Consider the following 21,825-nt stretch of genomic DNA (forward strand, 5'->3'; position numbering starts at 1 on the left):
GAAAATAAAAACAATTTCCAAATATTTGTAGGTAAATGGACATGATACAAACTTTTTCCAAAAATTAAAAAGAAAATCTTTTTCTTGGAAGTAACATTTTTCAAAACAATGTTACCTGAATTGCATTACAGATACTCCATTTTTTTTTTATTATACTTAACTTACTCACTCTTTACCATTAAGTTATCCACGGTAAGAATCAAATCAATTAAAATTTTACATTTCTTCTAACAATAAAAATGAACATGTCCATTTAACATACAATAAATTGTAATTACAAACAAAATACTTTTTCTCTTACATTGATGAGTGACGTAAATAGCGACGTCCTTTGACCTCGGCAACAAAGTTATTTTTGTTATCGGTTTGTTCTAAAAAAGCCTCAAACCCTGCCTTGTTAGCATGGTTGTCAAGCCAGCTTATGATGTCTTTGAACACAATATCTATGTTTTCATCAGGCTCCCCTGATGTTAAGCCATGCCACATTCCAGGGTACAATTTCATGGTCTTGTCTATGCTACTTGCTTTTTCATACAATGTCTTGCTTACTTCTGGATCTGTTACTGTATCTGCATCTCCATGCAATACTAAGAATGGCAATGTTACCTGTTCAAAATTCGGGTAGCTTTTGTTTCAATTATTTCTTTTCTACATCAAAAAATTGAACATGGATAATACACACATAGTTGCCAAACATTTTATAAGCTTACATTTCATTTAGTATTCGATTGGATGTAGATGCAATTTAAATAGAATTCATATATAAATTATTTATATGTCTTTTATCAGCTTAAATTTTTTAGAAAAGTGATTCCATGATATAATATCTGAATTTTTATAATTTAAATATATAGAGTTCGATCCTTATTATCTAAAAAAAATAGAGTATAAAACAAATAAAAAAAACCTATTTAAATATCACGCAAAATCCACAAAAAAGTTTTTAAGTAAGGAGACGTGTTAAATATATAATTATTTACACGTCTTGTTCGCAAACAATTATCTCGCATAGTTAAAAATAGGTGGAAATTCAGATGCAGTCGACTTCAAGTGAAGTTGATACCTGACAGCCGTTAGATGATTTGACTGATTTGACTAAATTTTTATCTAACGGCTCTCAAATATCAACTTCACGTGAAATCGACTTCATCCGAGTTTTTACCTTAAAAAATGTCAAATTTGGAAAACGTACTTTAAAAATAAGCTTATTCTAAAAAAGCGTAGTGTAATAATAGTAACTTCAGTAAGTAACCAAATTAGTATGCATTTTTTATGCACTCAAAATTAGTAAAAAAAAAAGTTGAAAAATATGAGATCAAGTTATCCAGCTAGAGAATCAAAAAAGGTTTCACTACATGATGATGCCAAATTAGTATCCATAATAATAACATTAAATGTGCTAATTAATCACCTGCTCTAACGAGGCTTCAACATATAAGCTTGTTCTCAGCATCTCTAATCCCGTTTTCAACCTGGGCTTGTCTTGGTATATCAACGTGTTTTTCCTTATCTGCAATCATATCATCATAAAATTTAAAAAAAAAAATTTGACACAATAATTAACTATTGAAATTTTCCATTAAAATATTAAATTTATGAAGAAGTCTCACAAGTTCTCTTTTTGTAGTGTCTTTGAATGCTGAATTGATGACATCCTTTGAGGGAACTATTTTGCACTTTGGTATAATATTTTCCACACTAGTTAACAAGCTTACCACCATTGGATTTGGCTTTACCTTCTCTGATATCTGCCACATAAACATATTTAAATATTTGCATAATAATACTTTAATTTCTTCATCAGTCATATTAAGTATACACAAAAAAATTAATTATTATATAAAATTATAAATTTAGTGTTCATAAAAAAATTTGATTATGCGATTAAATCCTATACTTTAACAAAATTGTAATTAGGTTCCTATACTTTTATTTTCAATTAAATTCTTATATTACTTTTAATTTTATAATTAGGTCATTCCTAGTATAAAAAATATTAGAGTTATTAACCGAATATTTTTTCACAAATTGAACATATTTATAATTAAAATTTAATTAAATTTTTTATCGCATGTATTTTGGGAGAAATATTCCATTAATTTTAACGTTTTCGACATGAAAAATACCTAATTATAAAATTAAAAGTAGTGTAGAAACTTAATTATAAAAAAATAATAATAATATAAAGACTTAATTGTAAATTTGGTGAAATATATGTACTTGACTAAAAAAATATGTAAAGTACATATAAAAAAGTTTAATTATTTAGTAATAACATATTAGATTAACCTATTATAATAAGTTCAATTATTATATCAACTAATTATTTTATTAGAAAAATATATAAAACATATAAATATATATTGATACCTTGCACATTGGTGCAACAAGAACAGCACCATCCCAGAATGAAGGATATTTTTTATGAATAAGTAAGGCCACTGCCCCTCCCATTGATTCCCCATATAAAAACTTGGGCTTGTCCATATACTCTTCAAGCACTGAAAATTCCAAATAATTAATTAGCATGTTTAATTTGAATGCTTAATTTCCAAATATAGAAAAATGGAAATGATAATAGTGAATTATTACCACAAATGGAGTTGAAAAATTGAGAACAGTCATTGACAATGTTTTGAAAGTTGCTAATGTAACAACGAATACCCTCTGAATGTCCATGTCCTTCATAATCCATTCCGAACACTGCATATCTTGCACATGCCAACCTCTCTCCACATTCTACATTCAATAATGCAACCATCAAATTCAATAAGCAACAATATATATATGTGTATATTTTAATTTTGATGCATTCACAGTGTGACACAATCGTATAATTATAACTGTTCTCTTGGATAATTATTTACATGGTCAATACAAAAGATAGTTATTTTTATTAATCTGACGTTATGTGATTGAATGCACGTATAAAACGAATTTACACCGATAGTGAAACAAGGAAATTATTTTCTTTATTTAGGGTTGAATATATAATTTCTAATCCTATTATGTATATGATCAATCTCTTTTCCTCTATAAAATTAAAATTTATTTTGAATATAAGACACCTGTTTGTTTTTTTTTTTTTTGATAAATGTATCATCAATTTATTTGAATTAGTCATGTAAGGGCAAAGTGTGATATGATGTGTCACAAAATATATTTTTAATGTATAGTTACTTATTTAATTTAAATGTTTCATTTAATATGAATGGTTATTATTCTGGTTATTCAGAATGGGCAAAGAATATGTTTTAGGAGCATATGAATTTCTATGGAGGAATTTAAAGTTTTTACTTGTAACAAGAGAATAAACATTCAATTTGATCCATATCTATTCAAACAAAGAATAATGTAATTTTTAACAATAAAAAGAGATCAATTAATTTTTGTTATTTTGAGACAATATATATATATGTTCCGTCTATTAAAATTTCTGTCACATATTAAATAAAAATTAATTTAGTAACAGATTTTATTTGTAATCTATGAATTTTAATTTGTACCAAAAAGGGAGAAAAAATGTGCATGATGCAACAGAAATTGATGATCTCGAAATGCACCTTATCTTTATCCTTAAAAGGGTAAAAATAAAAACGAAGAAAAAGGCAGAGTATGATTTAATTATTTAAAGCTAAGGGAAGAGAATTTGCATTTTTTTCAATGAGATAAGATCATAAGATAATAGAATTATATTATATGATATATGTCGGTTTCGGCAGAGATCAGAGATAAGATACGATAGCAGATTCATCAATCATACTATGAACTTGCATGCTTCCATTTGCTGCTGAATATGAAGAGATAGTTGCTTAGCATGCAAACAAATTATTTTTATATATAATAATATGTTAATATATTATAAGTATAAGGACTACACAAATCTCACATCGAACAAACAAAAAAAGAATTAAAAATTTATAAGATGAAGAATTTATTAATTTAATTATTAAAATTTTGAGTTGAATGTAATATTTTTTTTTTATAGTAAAAAATTCTTCACGGTGGCTCGACATAATATTATTATATACTTTTTTTTTCGATCGATCGAGCTTGGAGTAGCGTGAATAATGTATAAAACTTACTTTGATTTTGTATGGATTTTTCAGCTCTAATAAAAGTAGCCAAAACAATAAATATAATAATATTCAATTAAATATGAAAAATAAATTATTCTAATAAAAATGTTTGTATTTTTGTAAATCTTTAGCCAAATCGTTCAAACTAATTAGTTTGCTTTAAATAAAATAATATAAATAAACTATGTTATATGTCAAGAAAAGTTTATTCCTATTAAATATATAGTAAAAGTAGATAAAATAATATATATAAATATACACAAATATATATTTATTTTAATAATTAATTTTACATGTACACATTATTTTTTAATATCAAAATTGGTAACTCAATTAAAAAGACAAAAAAAAAGAAAGAAATTCCAATCTACTTAATCATAAATTTTACCATAAATTTCACTAACCTCCTCTTAAGTAAATACACACACATAAATATTATCCATTTTTTAAAAAAAATTATAAAAATACTCTAACAAAAAAAAAAATTTTGATTAAATTTTTCTTACCAAAATATCTTTTAATAAATTATTTTTTTATTAATTAAATTAAATTTTTATCAAAATATTTTTAAAAAAATTTAATAATTAAATTATTTTTTTATTGAATATCTACATGGCATATAGTTACGTACTAATATTGTTTTGCTAAGCGGTGACCCATGATTTGCATAAGACGTAGTGTCACTATTATGTGATCAACAATTGGTGGAAAACCTAAATAAGTAACTACTAGAGATTTGGTTTTCTGAAATTTGACCCAGCTAGGGACCCTACATACACTCAAATTTTTGTTTAGATATAAATTTATGTATCACTTTTAGCCACATTTATTAAAATTAGTAGGATATATGAATGCAAAATATATTCAAAACAAAATTAATGACACCTTGTTTATTGAAAATGTGATTTAAGACAATAATGTATTATTTTTCATTAACAATCAAAGACCTAAGTCTTGGCTTAAAAATGAGACTAATCAACTAATTAGTGGGGTCATAAATAATTGTCACTATGTGTTTGTGTTCTAGGCGTGTAAGGAATAATATTATTGTGATTTATTTCCCAACCAATTAGCCCATCATTTTTCCAGAGATCAGAGCTTTATTATTTGAACGATTTTAATCATTAATGGTGGAAAAATTCAAAATACCAAATGAAAAAGGAAAGAAACAAACAAAACAAGATAAATTGAAAAAAATAATTAAAAAAATAAAAAAAGAAAAAAGAGAAAAAAAAAGAAGAAGAAAAATGTGTTAATTACCTCTCATGAAGTTACTGCATTCCATGCCATAACCTGGAATAATGTGTGTAACATAACTCACTTAAGGAGAAATGATATTTAAATGTAAATAAAAAAGAGAAAACATTAACATAGTCTATATGTTGAATGCAAACAGATAGTGTTGGATTCTTAATAGTCCATTTAAATAAAATTGTTCAAGAAAATTATTTTATCTGGATTATTAGAAAATAACATAATGTATATCTTCTTCAAATACATGGATTGGATTTCAAATGTAAATTCTTCATCATCCCAATGAATACTTATTTATAAACAGAGCAACCAATACAATATGCTACAAAATTGTTTTGCTATAAAAAGAAATTAAAAGAGAAATAATAATGAACCATGGCAAAGAAAAACAAGGGCCTTGGGTGAAGAAACTGGCAACCATCTGCATGTGAATAGCTTCTTTCCCCTTGAGTTCTTCCTATATTCCTGATGAATGAGAATTTAACAAAACAAGATTGTTAAATGTTGAATGAATAAAAGGCACCATAAGATCAGAAGAATAAGAAAATATGCATGAGAATGAGAAAGAAAAGGGATATACATACTTCTTGATATGTGAATTTTGATTCCATCAAAAGACAAAAACCAAAACCAAATAAGCCTATGAGACTTTGATGATGTTGCTGTTGTTGATTGGATTTAAGATATATTCACAGATCTAGTGATTTTTTCTTAATGCTTATAACATTAATGTTAATGAAGAATGGATAGGACTTTTTTCATGTATATGGCACCTTGCAAAAGGACCATGAAGAGAAAGAGATAGAAAGTTGATTCCTTTTTTTGAAGGTGTTCTTTCTTTTTCAAAGGGCAAAGGACTTCTTATACGTTGAGTAGTGATTCTATATGGGAGAAGGTGGAGGGCCAAAGGAGGATTAATCTATTTGCCAAACAGAATGAGATGACAGATAGAGTTTTTTTTTTTTAATTTTTTAATAAAGGGATTTCTTTTTTGTGCATAATTCATAATTGTGTGTGTTTGTATCTATCCGTAGAAGAAGGAGGTGGTGGAGTTTTCTTTTCTTTATTTAAAAAAAAAGGGCCAAATCTGAATCCCAATTTCCAACAAATAAATTTGTGGATATGACGCAATTGCACCCCAACATTGTCGTCATAGTGTTTGGCATCTCTCTCAACAAGTGTTGAACTTTCTTTATCCAATCAAGTGAGAGATTTATTTGATAAAAAAAATTATGTTTAATAATTAAGATAAAATATAACCACAAAATATAGAAAGCTGTAAAGATAAATACATATTCCAAAACATAATTTTTTTGTCCTTGTATATCAAAATTTGGAACTATATATGAATTAACATTTTTGTAGCTATTTATACAATTCATATGCATTTTGGAATAGTACAACTTTCATTGTTAAAAATTTTATTGTTCTTTTCTCTCTTTCGTTACAAATACTTTTCAAATATTGCAAACTAACTTTAATATTTAGTATTAAGTATTAACATTGGCAACTTTCAGTAAATATAATTTCTGTTAAACTTATCTGCTTAACAAAATAAACAAAAAACTGATAACTTTCTTTTTCCCTCAACACAAACAACTAAGTAAACAGTAATACAACTATGAAAATCTCTCAAGAATAAGTACATATTTCCCTGTCACAATCCAAAGGGAAAATGTACTCCAAATATAAACGTTCACTCCCGGAAGAAGGGTTTTGTACCAATCCCCAATAAAACTAATCAAACCAAGAAACATACAAGAAAATATCTTGCAGAATAGTCGTAAGAAGAGATCCATTCATCCATTTGAGACCCTTTCATGCTTTGGTAGACTCTCTGCATTACCTTAGAAATGAAGGTTTACTGCATCTAATTTTCTGTCACCACATCTAACAATTGTATCCTAAGATGATCTAGCATGGTCAGCTGCAGCACAGATAGCTGAGACTAAACTCGCCATACCAATAGCCTGTGTATAGCTTCGTGTCCCGACAGAAACGGCTGCACCAGCCACAGCACCAGCAATCAAGCCATTTACCTGTACAATTCAAAAGAAATTTTCATAAACGCAATGAACTTTATTCATGTGATCTTGTTCAGAGTGCTAAGTGCCTGGGTATGCAACCATGTAAACTACACAAGACCACACCCTATATCGATTCTTCCAACAAACATGTTTGATGCTGTCACAAACAAACACGATTCTAAACATCTTCGATACTAGCACAGCAGACCTTCACATTAAGTAGGTTTGTTTGAATCACTGATCACATGTATTGCATTGTCAGAATATAAAAAGATCGCCACAGAAAAAAAAAAAAAATCAGAAGAGCATAGAAGGGAGGCATAAAAGCAGTCAACAGAAGTGAACTTACAAAAACATCCATTAAGCAATGCAACTAACACAGAGATAAATTTGCACAAAAATCAGTATGCAATGGTGTGCCTATTGACACTATACTGAAATTGATACTTAAACATAGCAGCAACTGGTACAGGAATGGATACTAGATACATGTTAATCTGAATTAATAGTTGGTTCATTATAGAATAGGGAAACCTACTACCCTCCATTCCTTCGTGCATCCAAATACATTGATTTATAAGTAAATAAAATCAAAACAACCATCAATATGGGTGGACCTTCCTCTCATCCTACACTTACCCAATCATTCTTCTTCCTGTACCTCTGAACTCCACACCTAGTGATGCTGAATACTCCAGCTATAACTCCTAAAACCCCAAAATCAAGGAACCTTAATCAGTGCTAAAAAACATGAACACACAACTCAAACACATTTACCTCGTTTCTTTTTTCTTAGCTCAATAATAACCAATCTCAATTACCACATCGAAACCCATACTTGCCAACTGATTTTATCTGTAAAATAGCACCCCCAATAAAATCAACCCATCAGCACCATAATTCACACACAAAAGAAAATAAAAAATTTCTTTTTTCACATTACCACATAAGAAGCTTTGTCAATGCCCCTAAGACCTGCACCAAAAAAAAAAAAAAGAAGAAAATTGAATACTACAAGTTGACGATTCCGAATCAGAATTGAAATTAGGGTTTTAGATGTTCACATTACTTTGCTGATTAGCATCGTAGGGACCAATACACATTCCCCAGATTGCACCTGCCTGAACGACAAATCACAATTTCTGATATAAACAACAAAGAAGAAGAAGAAGAAGAAGAAGAAGAAGATGAAGAAGAAGAAAGAGAGGTGGAGTAAAACGAAGGTTACCGTCCCAACGCGAAGGATGGACTCAACGGCGAGTGAAGAGCACGGAACGACGCCGTATACGTCGTCTTCCATGGACTCAGCTATTGACTAAATCGGAGTCAAATAAAAAAAAGATAGTAAGAAACTGTAACCATTATTTTTTGGTGTTTAAATGGGCCTATAATTGGGCTCAGGCCCAAACATAACGAACTAGAGTAGCGAAGTAAAACGGCAACAACTGTCTGCGTTTCGGAACACCAAAACGAAACCCTAGCTGGATACGAAAACAAAAACCCTAGCTTATATTGGGAGAAAGGAAGCCTCTGTTGTCAGCAGCAACACAAGCTACTACCTTGTGCTTCGGAGAGAGAGTGAGAAGAGAGAGAAAATGAGTCGCGGAGCAGGAGCTGGTGGAGCGAAGGGGAAGAAGAAGGGAGCGAGCTTCGTGATCGATTGCGCGAAGCCCGTTGAGGATAAGATCATGGACATCGCATCTCTCGAGAAGTTCCTTCAAGAGAGGATCAAGGTCGGAGGCAAAGCCGGTGCTCTCGGCGATTCCGTCACCGTTACAAGGGACAAGTCCAAGATCACCGTCACCTCCGATTCCAGCTTCTCCAAGCGGTACCTGTTTCCTTTTTTTAATTATTATTTTAGTCGATTGTGCTCATTTTTATTTAGTTATGCTGCGATTTTGATTCATTTCTTTTATGCTAATGAGTTTATTGTAACGAAAAATATTTTTTTCCCCTTAAACTATATGTGTGCTCAAAAGCTAACAAACTTGTGGTTCTGTTTGCTGAGATTCACAGAGAATCATAGGTTTAGGTCAGATTTAGGGTGAATGAATTAGGTAATTTACACAGAATATTTACCTGAAATTATGAATGACATTTTTATCCTTCTGATTTTGTTATTGGAAGAAAGTTAGAATATGCTTCGAATTTGCATTGGCTTTTTGCTTGTTGGTTTTAAGGAAGCTTTGATGAAAGGGGAAAACATAAAACTAAAAAATAAAGCTTATCAAACAGACCCTAATTAGCCAAAGCTTCTGAGTATGCTTTTGGCATTCTACAAATCATGAGTTTCTTAAGTAGCTTTGGGGTGTCTGATCTCGCGAATGATGTAAAACTAATGAGGTGATCACATTGGAGAATGCTTCATTTAGCTGCACCCTTAAATCTTTTAGGACCATAACCTTTGACTATTAGACAGTGTTCTCTGCCCCTTGGTTTAAGTTGCGACCAGTTATGTTTGTTCCCCAAGTTGTCATCTATTTATATGTAGCTTTTCTGCTCAATGAAGGGATTTTCATCTCATCAAGCTTCAATTGTAATGAGGATGGTATTATTCTCAATGCTTGGCGATGGCATACTTTATTATGATGCTCAGTGCTTTATACATAATTAACAGTTTCATCCTTTCTTTTGTCATAGTTATGATCTGTGTCAATGTTAATCTTTCAATGTTTTATATCATGAACTATACGATGTTCTGATTGAGAAATGATAAACCGTTCTTTGTTCAGTATTCATTCCATTAACATTATCAATGTATTTGCATCTTAATAATTTTCTGTGGGTATAAGTCTTCAATGTCATCTTGCTTTTTGAATTTTCCCTGCTTAATTATTTTTTCCTTTGCTGTTAATCTCATTTTGCAGTTACCTGAAATACTTGACTAAGAAGTACTTGAAAAAGCACAATGTGAGGGATTGGCTTCGTGTGATCTCCTCCAACAAGGACAGGAATGTGTATGAGTTGAGATACTTCAACATTGCCGAGAATGAGGGTGAAGAGGAAGAGTGAACAATCTAGTCTTCTGTCACAAGACATTATCCATTAGGCGTATTTATTGTGGAGTCTATCTAAATCTATCTGTTGTGTTTTTTGGTTAACTTTGTGACTGGTTGCTTCAGAATTACTGAATTTATTTTTCGAATCAACTTTTTGTCCCAATGAAAGCTTGATAGTAATTTTTTGAGAGGTTATCATGAAAATTTAGTAGTCGCATCCTTAACATCACCAATTCACGAGAAATATAATTTTGAACATTCAAATTAATCTGACTTGAGAAAAGTAAGCAAAAAGACAAGTACATATCTGATGTTTGAGAAATTAAGATGATGAGGTCCTTGAACATTTATGCTAAATAAACTAATTTATTACGGTAGAATCACATCAAAATTTTAGCAGTGTGTTCAAATCACAATGAAGCATACTGAACCAGAGAAGAAATATACTATATAATCAATGTCTTATATCATGAAGAGAAATTGAGAGAATTAATTATGAGGATGAATTAGTTCTCTGCCCCCTAACTTAGCAGCACCACGCACCTATGAGAGGTTTCATAACGAAGAAAGCCACAATATTGATACCATGGACTCACCCAACTCTTAACCTACGCCACCCCACCCTTGAATCCTTCGTGTGGAACAACCTCATCCGCTCAACTACCCTCCAACCACCACTCTCCATCTACCTCCGCATGCGACGCCATGCCGTTGTCCCAGACCTCCACACTTTCCCTTTCCTCCTCCCTTCCCTCACCCACCTCCCCCTTGCGCACTCTCTTCACGCCCACACCTTCCTTTTCGGCCTCCACACTCATCCATTTACCCAAACCTCCCTCATTGCCATGTACTCTTCCTGTGGATGCCTCAACTCTGCACGCCAAGTGTTTGATGAAATTACCCTACCGGATACCCCTTCTTATACCGCTGTAATTCATGCATATTGCAAGGGTGGTATGGTAGATATTGCTCGGAGGATGTTTGATCAGATGACTGACAAGAATGTGTTGTCCTATAGCTGCATGATCAATGGCTATGTTAAGTGTGGTGAGCACGCGGCTGCGCTTGGTTTGTTTCGCAATTTGCTTGCATTGGAAGGTAGTGGAGCAGGTAGTGAAATCAAGCCGAATGAGTTCACTTTCTCCGCGGTGCTGTCTGCTTGTGCAAAACTGGGTGCACTTCAACATGGGAAGTGGGTTCATGCTTATATTGGTAGGTGTGGAATGAGGATCGATGTTGTGTTGGGGACAGCTTTGATTGATATGTATGGGAAGTGTGGGGATGTTGAGAGGGCGAGATGCGTGTTTGATGAGATTGGGCGTGATGAGAAGGATGTGATGGCTTGGAGTGCAATGATCTGCGCTTTCGCGATGCATGGGCGAACAGAGGAATGCCTTGAGATGTTTGGGAGGATGGTTGATGATGGGGTGAGTCCTAATGCTGTGACATTTGTGGGTATTCTTTGTGCTTGTGTGCATGGTGGGTTGGTTAGGGAAGGGGATGAGTTTTTCAAGAGGATGGTGACTGAGTATAGTGTTAGACCGTTGATCCAACATTATGGATGCATGGTGGATTTGTACGGAAGAGCAGGGCGCATCGATGATGCTTGGAATGTGGTGAAATCGATGCCTATGGAGCCTGATGTGATGATATGGGGTGCTCTGCTTAGTGGGGCTAGGATGCATGGAGACATTGAAACGTGTGAGGTATCAATAAAGAAGCTTCTTGAGTTGGATCCTTCAAATAGTGGTGCCTATGTGCTTCTTTCTAATGTGAATGCAAAGCTTGGAAGGTGGAGGGAAGTGAGGCATTTGAGAGAGCTTATGGAGGCTAGGGGAATCAAGAAAGTTCCAGGATGTAGTTTGGTGGAGATCGACGGCGTTCTTCATGAGTTTTTCGTGGGAGACGATTCTCATCCAGAAACACAAGATATATATAGGATGCTTGATGAGATTATGAAGAGGCTGAAGAGGCAAGGTTATGTTGGTGACACAAGTGAGGTGTTGCTTGATTTGGATGAGGAAGGAAAAGAGTCTGCGTTATCTCTTCACAGCGAAAAACTTGCAATTGCTTATTGCTTCCTCAAGACAGGGCCAGGCACCACAATAAGGATTGTGAAGAACTTGAGGATTTGTAAGGATTGTCATGTTGCAATCAAGATGATGTCTAGGGAATTTAACAGGGAGATAATTGTTAGAGATTGCAACCGTTTTCACCATTTTAAGAATGGGGTGTGTTCCTGCAAAGACTATTGGTAAGTACAATAGAGAACTCGGCTGTTTTCCACGTTAAAATCTTCAAACAATGAAGAAAAGTTTGGTCAACCATTTCGTTTTTAGTTAGAGTTCTCAAATCAAGTCATGACATGGTAATATTTAGGGTTTAAGTTGAGTGATTAATTGATTGGAAGAGAATTGGAAGGAGTGATGTCCATAATCATCCAATTGGATTACTCAAAGTGAGTCTCTAATTCTTACATGAGATTTGGACACTATTAAAGTCCCTTAGACCTTAAAGAAGAATATGAGATAGATGTCCAAGTAAAGTAATGAAGTTTCTGCATTTTTCATGATAAGGAAGGCTCAAGAGAGGTTAAAACTAGAAGCTGGAAGAAGCTACTAACCTTGGCTCAGTTAACAACTACAGTGATATTTTTTTTATCATTAGTGTACATGCATTATTAACTTGCTTATGGTTTTACATGGGACAAAATAAGGGAAGATGGTAATTGTACTGTTGTAACAAATGATTATAATAACATTTCAACAAAAAAAGAGTATATTTATCTTGGACTACGGTTTAGTTTCATTGTCCTTATGATTTAGGAAATAATAGAGAAAAGAACTGATTGGATGTACTTTTTATGTCTTTACCCTTCAATGATATGTTTTCTTATTAGGTTTGGATTTAAAAACTAATTTGTGAGCTTCCTATTGTCTCATTCTAACTTTCTCATCTAACCTTGGTTCAATTAACAGTATATATATAGTGACATAGTGTACATGCATAATGCATTATTAACTTGCTTATGGTTTTACATGAGACAAAATAAGGGAAGATGGTAATTGTACTGTGGAATAATGAAAGTAAAGTCCGTGTAACAAATGATTATAATAACATTTCAACATAAAAAGTAGATTTATCTTGGATTACAATTTACTTTCATTGTCCTTATAATTTAATAGAGAAAAGTACTGATTAGACATCTAGACGTACTTTTTATGTCTTTACCCTTCAATGAAAATTTTCCTTTTTAGGTTTGGATTTAAAAATTAATTTGTGAGCTTCCCATTGTCTCATTCTAACTTTATCGTCCTTCATCCATGCCAAAACTACCTTTTTTGGCAATATACTCAATATCATGAAGCACCCTTTTTGTGCAAGAGACTAATTAATTTTGGAATTTTTTTTAGTTGAATATGTCTCTGTTTTTTCCTTCTTTTATTACAAACATTTTTATTTTAGAGGAGTCAAATTTAAAAATTTTTATTTGAAATTAATTTGTATATATTTCCTCTACAAAAAAGTTTTGATATAATAATACAATAATGATATGTAATTTCTCCTGTTTATAACAATTAATTTGCTTTTAAAAAAATATATTATTGATCAATATAATGATCTAATGGGGTAATTAATTAAGAAATCAATTGTTGCTTTCAGTTACCACTTACCACTTGTGTGCCGGGCACACCTAGGGGTGGAAACAGGCCAGGCTAGGCCAGGCTTTGCTCTTAACAGGCCTGGCCTGTCATACAGTTGATTGGCCTGAGCCTGGCCTGCAGCCTGTTATAGGCTCTTTATAAAGTACTAGGCCTGACCTGTTATTCAGCCTGGCCTGGCCTGAAGCCTGTTAAAAGGCCTGATAATTTTTTTTTACAAAATAAAAATATTATTTAAAAAAATTATTTTTTAATAAAAATTGTTATATATAATATGTCATATATTTAATATTTATAAAAAAATTTAAACTTCTAACATATTTAAAATATAAAAAAATATTTATAATAAAATATAATAAATTTAAAATATCTCATAATTTTATTAATAATAAATTTTTATTTATATATTTAATTATATTTTAACAGGCTCAGGCAGGCCTGACAGGCCTATAAGGCTAATTAGTAAGCCTGAGCTTGGCCTATTAATGTATTAAGGCTTTTAAAAGAGCCTGGGCCTGTACCTATTTTATAACAGGCCAGACCAGGCCAGGCCAAATACAGGCCAGGCTGCAGGCCCCTGGCAGGCCGCCTGGCCTTTTTCCACCCCTAGGCACACCTAATTAAATTATTTACAATGCCCAAAATATCTAAAGGAACGTGTTAAGACTTAAGACCTTAGATTGTGACTATATTGTGTGATTAAGTGTGTATACAACAGTTGTAAAACGTTAAAAAATGGCTTGATTAAGATATTTGTTTATTATTGAGCTTCAAGTTGGATGGCACTTGAAATGGCTGAAAACGTCGTTTGCCAACTAGACATGTTGCCCCAAATAAAGTTCATTTATTTTTCTTGCCAATATCAATTTAACTTGTGCAATAATTCTTTCGTTTTCAAGATGTCAATAACCATTTGGCCTATGGGTATTTTTTAGAGTTACACGATAAGGAGATTTCTTAAAAAAAAATTATTAGGATTTATAAATTTTTAAAAGAAAAAAATATCAAATAAAATTTTGCAATAAACTTATACAATTTAAAGAAAAAAGGTATTAAATATACTTCTGAAGAACAACAACAGTAAAATTTCCTATTATTTTTTCCTTCTATAATTTTTAAATCAATCGCAATTTTATTTTCTTTGAAGAACTATCACAAAATGTTTATAATATTTTTATTTTTCTAGAAATCTATACTATTACAAAATTTGGATATGAGTAACTGAGTAAGCACATATCTGAACATATTTGAAAAGATTGAAATTTCTTAGAGTGATGACAATGTTAACCATGACTATGAGTGAATACTTTTTTTTTTAATAAGCAACCTATCATTTCTTGAAATATTAGAGTGATATAAATTAATCCAATATCTATTAAAAAATTTAGTTAGTTTAACCAAATAAGTAACCTATCTTTTTTAATTATACAATTATATTTATTTTAATTGACACAATTATTTTAAAATAAAAACTCACACACAATTATTTTTATACAAAACTAATAATTAAAAATAATTAAATAATAATTTAACTAAATATATTAAATTATCTAATCATTTTTAATTAACAACCTCAAAAACAATGCCAATGAGCTATAGTTTAAATCACATAAGTACAATTTAGGTAAATAATTTAATTAAGTTACTTTTGAAAAAATAGATTAAACAATAAATACTTATATTAAAAAAAGTAACTTATAAATAAATTATTTTGTGTTTGGTTTTTTAGTTTTAAAAGTACTTATTTTAAGAGAAGAGTGATAAAAAAATTTTATTATGAAAAAAAGTCCTTTTTTTTTACTTTTTCATAAACACTAAAATAATTTTTTAAAAAATTACTATTTAATCTTAAAAATTGTAACAAACATTAATACTATACCTTCTCATAAGTTAAAAGTAAAAATAATAATAATAATAATAATAATAATAATAATAACTTATGAACCTATCAACGGAACCATAATCTCCCGTATTCACTTAAGAAATCGCAAATTTAAGTATAAAAATAAAATTAACCTAAGTTTTCAACTTTTTATTTTAATTTATGCTGAGTGGAACTGTTAACGCCACGTGATCCATGTTTATATGTATCGTCATGCAAGATCAGATTTTGTGTATCCACTTGCTCACTTCCAAATCCAATTTCTTCTCTTTTCTTTTTCCCTGTGTTTTTGTGTGGGGTAGTGTTTAAAATTCAGCTCCATTTTACTTGGACACAATATATAATAGGAAGAATAACAGCATCACCGTTCCATTAACGCCGGGAAAACTCCCCGGTATTCCACTCCGGCGAGTTCTTCCTTCGCCGGTGTTAAAGTCATTGGTATGATCAAAATGCACAGCTTGCGCCTTTTATAGTTTTTTTTCAAAATTAGTTTGGTTCTTCAATACCCATTCTGTGAGTAATATTGGAATTTGATTCATTTGATAATACAGGTAACATAGAAATTAATTTTTCTGAATCCAAAATCTATGATGCTGAATTAACTTGAAACTGTTCAAGATTCATGCTTTGCGTGTTGCTTCAGCTCAGAAGGGATCTTGTGTTGTGTGCATAGTGTATTTTGCACGTGTTGTGTTTGTTTAATTGTCTTGATTGGTAATTAGTTAATTTTTTAATGAATTGGTTTATTGTTCTATAAGGTTGTGTCATTGTTGTTTTTCTTGATCTTATATAGATCCCTTTTATGTTGATTTGATGCAGCTGAAAGGAAGGAAGAAAAAAACTTGATCTTAACACTGTTGAAGTGAACTTTGGAGTGATTGAGAAGATCCTATTTGACATTTAAGCCAAAACAGGGGTCTGAAGAAAGAATGGTTGGGCTTTTCAGTATTATGGGGCATGAGAAATGTGAAAGCTACTTAATTTTCAGTGGAGAGGCTGCTCTTGGTGACAATTTCAGAACTTTTCTGTATTTTCTTGGTCTCGCATATTGTTTCCTTGGATTATCAGCTATAACAGCTCGTTTCTTCAAGTCCATGGAAAATGTGGTGAAGCACACAAGGAAAGTTGTGGAGATAGATCCTGTTACTCAGACTGAAGTAGTTAGACATGAGAAAGTTTGGAATTACACCATTGCGGATATTAGCCTATTAGCCTTCGGAACTAGCTTTCCTCAGATATCATTAGCCACCATTGATGCTATACGGAATGTCGGGAACTTGTATGCTGGAGGTTTGTGTTTCTGTGCATGTCTTGTACCTTTCCTGTGACAGAATACTAGTTTCAAGTTAGATATGTTAGCTTAGCTGTTGGTAGTATTGCTAATGCACTGACCTTTGGCCCCGTTTTACATCCCAATAAAAAAAGTATTGCTAATGCACTAAAATGAGTAAATTCTTTGCCTTTCTACCTTGATACTTACTTTTAATATGAGCTTATGTAATGGAAGAGTGGCAGCATAAAATTAAATAAAAAGAAGAGAGGTTGAGATGTTATATTTTGAAGTATTACCATTTTTCACTTGTAGTTCAGTAAACAAGTATTAATAGACTAGGCTATTCATTGCTTGTTATTTTACATGTTCATTTTTTTGTTAGTATAAACTATTTAAAAGCTTGCTGACTCCAGTTCTTCATTGTAGTTGTTAATAGCCTTAAATTGTCTAAAATTGTTGAATATTCTTATGTCCAAATTTATTAATAAAAAAACCACATATTTGCTTGCGCAAATTTAAATTGAGATATGCTTTCAAGTTAAATATATCACCTTTTTTTCCACACTGTGGTATTTCCATAATTGATTTGTGCGACAAATTAGTTGTGTTGATTAATGAGATTATGTGTATTATTTCCTTCATACTGGGAAGTGCAAATAGCTGATGTTATGTAGAGCGAGTTCAGTACATGCAGTTCCATTTGGGATTGTATTTTCATCAATATTAGTCTTGGTTATATTCTAATCTTCAAATTTTCTTTCTGATGGGCTTTAAACTGATGTACAATTGTAATGTTTATAAACATGCTGAAAATTTTCAGGTTTGGGGCCCGGAACACTTGTTGGTTCTGCAGCTTTTGACCTTTTCCCTATCCATGCTGTCTGTGTAGTAGTTCCAAAAGCAGGAGAGCTGAAAAAGATTGCTGACATAGGAGTATGGTTGGTGGAATTGTTTTGGTCCTATTGGGCTTATATTTGGTTATACATTATTTTGAAGGTAATATTCCAACATTTCTCTTCAAAACATCGTAATTTATGCTGCTTGCTTCCTTCTTCAGTTATTTTATCAACTTGTTCTAGGAAATGTAAGAAATATTGTTATTTGAGCCTTCATTCCATGCAATAAGATGGTCGTCTCTGCGGATACGTGGTCTTTCACATATGAAATTTATTGAATGATAGAATGAGAAAACTTTCCCGACTTCTTCACATTTTCAAGCTTCAATAACAATTGATGAGGCTCTAATGCTTTGGAAAATGTCTAAAAATGCATATGTAAATCTTAATTTGGCACTGAAAGCTTGTGCTTCAATCAGAAAGTTTGGACAAGCATAGGTCATGCTTAGGGCTCTATAAGTTCAACACTTAAATGTATTTCACAGTCGATTATAGTATTAGATCTTTCTTATCTGTATCATCACTTTGCTTGTTAAATTCTTTATAGTTCTTATGTTGAGTAATATTCATGATAGAGCTGAATGTAGGTGTGGACTCCAGATGTGGTGACTCTATGGGAGGCCTTGTTGACAGTACTGCAGTATGGATTACTGTTGACCCATGCTTATGCTCAAGACAAGCGCTGGCCATATATTTCTCTACCTATGTATGTGCTTCTTTTTGTTAAAATTCACTAAGAAGATTAATTTTTCATCTTCCTCTTGAGTATATTGGTCATAATCAAAGCATTTATCCTAATCACGATCCTTAAGTCTGATATCTCGTTCTATATATGAAGTGAACGAGATGAGAGGCCTGAGGAATGGGTGCCCGAAGAATCTCCTTATTTTATACGAGAAAGCCTTGACAAAATAGACTTTTCTGAGACAAGTCCCATGAGTGAAGAACATGGGGAGACTGTTGATATTTTCTCCATTCATTCAGTAAATCCCACCGGTATTTATGCGGTCTTAATATAGTGAAATGTCACTTTGTTTGCCTTTTTTAACATATTATTTTCTTCTCTTAAAATTATCTCCTTAGCATGAGAAACATTCTGAAACGTCAGAATAATCTTGCATAGTAAATTTTCAAATCTGCAGACCAAAAATATGAAAGAGTACGTCAAATAGATGATAATGTTGCTCAAATTTCTGATAAAGCTAAGGAAATGATGACAGAGGATGTGCATTTGCTTAAAATTTGGAGGCAGCAATTTGTGGATGCACTGACGGTAGTAAATTTTTTGTTGCAAATGCTTATAGCATAGGTTAAAGAACAAGAATAACAGCCACAACTAAGCCATTTTATGGCATTGTATCATAGATTCATGATAGTAATACTGCAACTAACTACGATTAAGTTAATCAGGAAATTGTTATGGTTTTCCGGATATGGGCTGTTTCAGATAAAATATGTATTTTCTCTAGTAACACACTTTGTTTCACATTGTTAAGTATAAGCTTTACTCTGTATTTTTACAAAATTTCAATTATTTTTATGTTTGCTATATATTATAGTAATGTTATTATGTTATAAACTGCAGAGTTTTTGGATTTCACTAACTTTGCATTGTTCCAATATTTAGCAATTGGGCTCTTCTTTTTTTTTTTTCCCAATAGATATATTTGTCTGGGATTATAAAGAGTAACTGACTGACAGATAATAGTAATTTCTTCAACAGTTGGAGAGCCTGGAGACAAAAAAATTGAAGAATTCCTATCTCCGCATGGGTAGAATATTATGGCAATCACTGCTTTTACCATGGAGGTTTCTATTTGCTTTTGTTCCTCCATGCCATATAGCTCATGGATGGATCTCCTTCATTTGCTCTTTGCTTTTCATCAGTGGAATAGCTTACATTGTTACTAGGATCACAGATCTTATAAGTTGTGTCACAGGTTTGACTTCTCATATGTAATCATCTCCCATTACATCTAATTGTTGGTCCAAATTTCCTTTCAGGCTATCAGCTATGAATATATATTACTTAATTTCTTCTCTTCTATTCTGTTATAGGAATAAATGCTTATGTCATAGCGTTTACAGCACTGGCCAGCGGAACCTCATGGCCCGATTTAGTGGCAAGCAAGATTGCCGCCGAACGTCAAATAACTGCAGACTCAGCAATTGCAAACATCACTTGCAGGTCTTGATCTCTATATGCATCTAATTCTAGCTTAGGGACATTGTTACATGTCATCATTAACGCCACATGCTTTCGTTGCAATCGTATGATTTCATAATGTCATCAAAATGAAATCAAACTAAATCAATTGTTAATTCTTTCGGCAGTAATTCGGTGAACATATATGTTGGCATTGGTGTTCCATGGCTTATTGATACCTTATACAACTTCATAGCATATAGAGAACCTCTTCGGATCCAAGATGCAGGGGGGCTAAGCTTTTCCTTGCTTGTTTTCTTCTCTACTTCTGTTGGGTGTATATCAGTTTTGGTTTTACGGCGTTTAATTTTTGGCGCGGAGCTAGGAGGACCAAGGATCTGGGCATGGATTACTTGTGTGTACTTCATGCTTCTGTGGATTATTTTTGTTGTACTATCTTCACTCAAAGTTTCTGGGTTCATTTAGAATTATTCTTGTCCACTTTAGCTCATTGTATAGGTAATAGGTTTATAGTAATATAATTTGGTGCATTATATTTCATTTGTATGATTATTCACTTCTATGATTATTCCTAATCTCTCAGTCTCAGTATCAATATCTGAAAAAAAATACTACCTTCCAGGTTTATCATCAATATATGTCAATTTAGTGATGAGAATCAGACATATAACAATGGCCTTAAATAGAGACTTCGGAATTGGTTCTATACTTCTATTAGAGTTAAAGATGTCAAAGAAAAGATTAGCTAGGGTTTCTTAAAAAGATATATAATCGTGGTAGTATTTAAAATTAAACTAGTGCATTTTATTAACAAGAAAAAAAAGCTTATATAATTTTATGTTGAGTTTATGCTTTATATAGTACATGTTGGAAAAGATAAAATATTAAAAGAAGAGAAGCAAAGAGGTTTTTTTTTTTTTTTTGGTTATGCTACACATACAAGCCTTTTTGAGTTACAAGTCTTATAAATTGGGCCAAATCTAACAAAAATTACGCTCATCCACAAAAGCGTGTTAACACGCGCATCATGTTTCCAAAGTGCTCCTTCACCATTATGAACGACTCTTCTTCTTCCTCAATGAAAACCACTGTTATTTTTTCTTCGGGTTTCTCCTCCTCCTCCTCTTCTTCCTTCTTCTTTTCCTTTTTCTTTGTGTTTCTCCTCCTTTTTCTTTGCGTGTTTCATCTTCATCGTCGTGTTTCTCCTCTTTTTTTTTTGATTTTGCAACATTATGTATTTTTTTTCTTCTTTATTTGATTTTTTCCTCCCAAAAAGAATTATGAGAATATGAAATAAGAAGATGAAGAAGAAGAAACAGCAAAAGATGAGGAGGAGGAAGAGGAAGAGTTCTGAATTATGCAAAACTTATCAGAATAACAATACACCCAAATATCTTCGTTTTACACCCAAATTTACTGCAAATACAGAAATGAGTTATGCTACATGTACATTAAAATCAACTACCAAAGTCAGCCACCAGTATAAAATACATACTGAAATACAAATATACATTGAAAATAAATTAAACCACACATGTGTTTATACACAAATACATTGGTGGATAAATTTAGTAGCTGATTTT

The 21,825-nt window shown here is 31.9% G+C and overlaps 5 protein-coding genes across 7 annotated transcripts; 3 read left to right on the forward strand and 2 right to left on the reverse strand.

Moving 5' to 3' along the window:
- Nucleotides 1-195: 195 nt before the first annotated feature.
- On the reverse strand, nt 196-6,408 carry LOC112756238 (caffeoylshikimate esterase). The gene is made up of 8 exons (XM_025804733.2): nt 5,918-6,408; nt 5,708-5,798; nt 5,340-5,372; nt 2,593-2,739; nt 2,371-2,501; nt 1,611-1,748; nt 1,412-1,510; nt 196-606 (listed from the first exon to the last, which is right to left on the reverse strand). Exons 1-8 carry the CDS (start codon nt 5,942-5,944, stop codon nt 298-300), a joined length of 975 nt encoding a protein of 324 aa, XP_025660518.1. The 5' UTR covers nt 5,945-6,408; the 3' UTR covers nt 196-297.
- A 436-nt stretch (nt 6,409-6,844) lies between these two features.
- On the reverse strand, nt 6,845-8,722 carry LOC112756249 (outer envelope pore protein 16-4, chloroplastic). The gene is made up of 6 exons (XM_025804745.3): nt 8,589-8,722; nt 8,430-8,481; nt 8,304-8,335; nt 8,182-8,215; nt 8,000-8,067; nt 6,845-7,372 (listed from the first exon to the last, which is right to left on the reverse strand). Exons 1-6 carry the CDS (start codon nt 8,658-8,660, stop codon nt 7,238-7,240), a joined length of 393 nt encoding a protein of 130 aa, XP_025660530.1. The 5' UTR covers nt 8,661-8,722; the 3' UTR covers nt 6,845-7,237.
- Nucleotides 8,062-10,522, forward strand: LOC112756256 (large ribosomal subunit protein eL22z). The gene is made up of 2 exons (XM_025804757.2): nt 8,062-9,188; nt 10,228-10,522. The coding sequence occupies exons 1-2, from the start codon at nt 8,956-8,958 to the stop codon at nt 10,370-10,372; spliced, it is 378 nt and encodes a 125-aa protein (XP_025660542.1). The 5' UTR covers nt 8,062-8,955; the 3' UTR covers nt 10,373-10,522.
- A 382-nt stretch (nt 10,523-10,904) lies between these two features.
- Nucleotides 10,905-13,277, forward strand: LOC112756213 (pentatricopeptide repeat-containing protein At3g62890). Its single transcript, XM_025804681.2, has one exon. The coding sequence runs from the start codon at nt 10,905-10,907 to the stop codon at nt 12,615-12,617; it is 1,713 nt and encodes a 570-aa protein (XP_025660466.1). The 3' UTR covers nt 12,618-13,277.
- A 2,814-nt stretch (nt 13,278-16,091) lies between these two features.
- On the forward strand, nt 16,092-20,876 carry LOC112756220 (magnesium/proton exchanger). 3 transcript variants are annotated; one of them, XM_025804703.3, is made up of 10 exons: nt 16,094-16,344; nt 16,458-16,620; nt 16,726-17,196; nt 18,000-18,175; nt 18,663-18,781; nt 18,914-19,071; nt 19,218-19,348; nt 19,799-20,015; nt 20,134-20,263; nt 20,410-20,876. In XM_025804703.3, the coding sequence occupies exons 3-10, from the start codon at nt 16,836-16,838 to the stop codon at nt 20,705-20,707; spliced, it is 1,590 nt and encodes a 529-aa protein (XP_025660488.1). In that variant the 5' UTR covers nt 16,094-16,344; nt 16,458-16,620; nt 16,726-16,835; the 3' UTR covers nt 20,708-20,876. The 3 variants fall into 3 exon arrangements, with proteins under 3 accessions (XP_025660478.1, XP_025660488.1, XP_025660496.1); XM_025804693.2 differs by lacking the exon at nt 16,458-16,620 and having other exon boundaries at nt 16,092-16,344; XM_025804711.3 differs by lacking the exon at nt 16,458-16,620 and having other exon boundaries at nt 16,136-16,457.
- The last annotated feature ends 949 nt before the right edge of the window (nt 20,877-21,825 follow it).

The sequence above is a fragment of the Arachis hypogaea genome, chromosome 2 (genome assembly GCF_003086295.3).
Source record: "Arachis hypogaea cultivar Tifrunner chromosome 2, arahy.Tifrunner.gnm2.J5K5, whole genome shotgun sequence".
Lineage (NCBI taxonomy): Eukaryota > Viridiplantae > Streptophyta > Magnoliopsida > Fabales > Fabaceae > Arachis > Arachis hypogaea.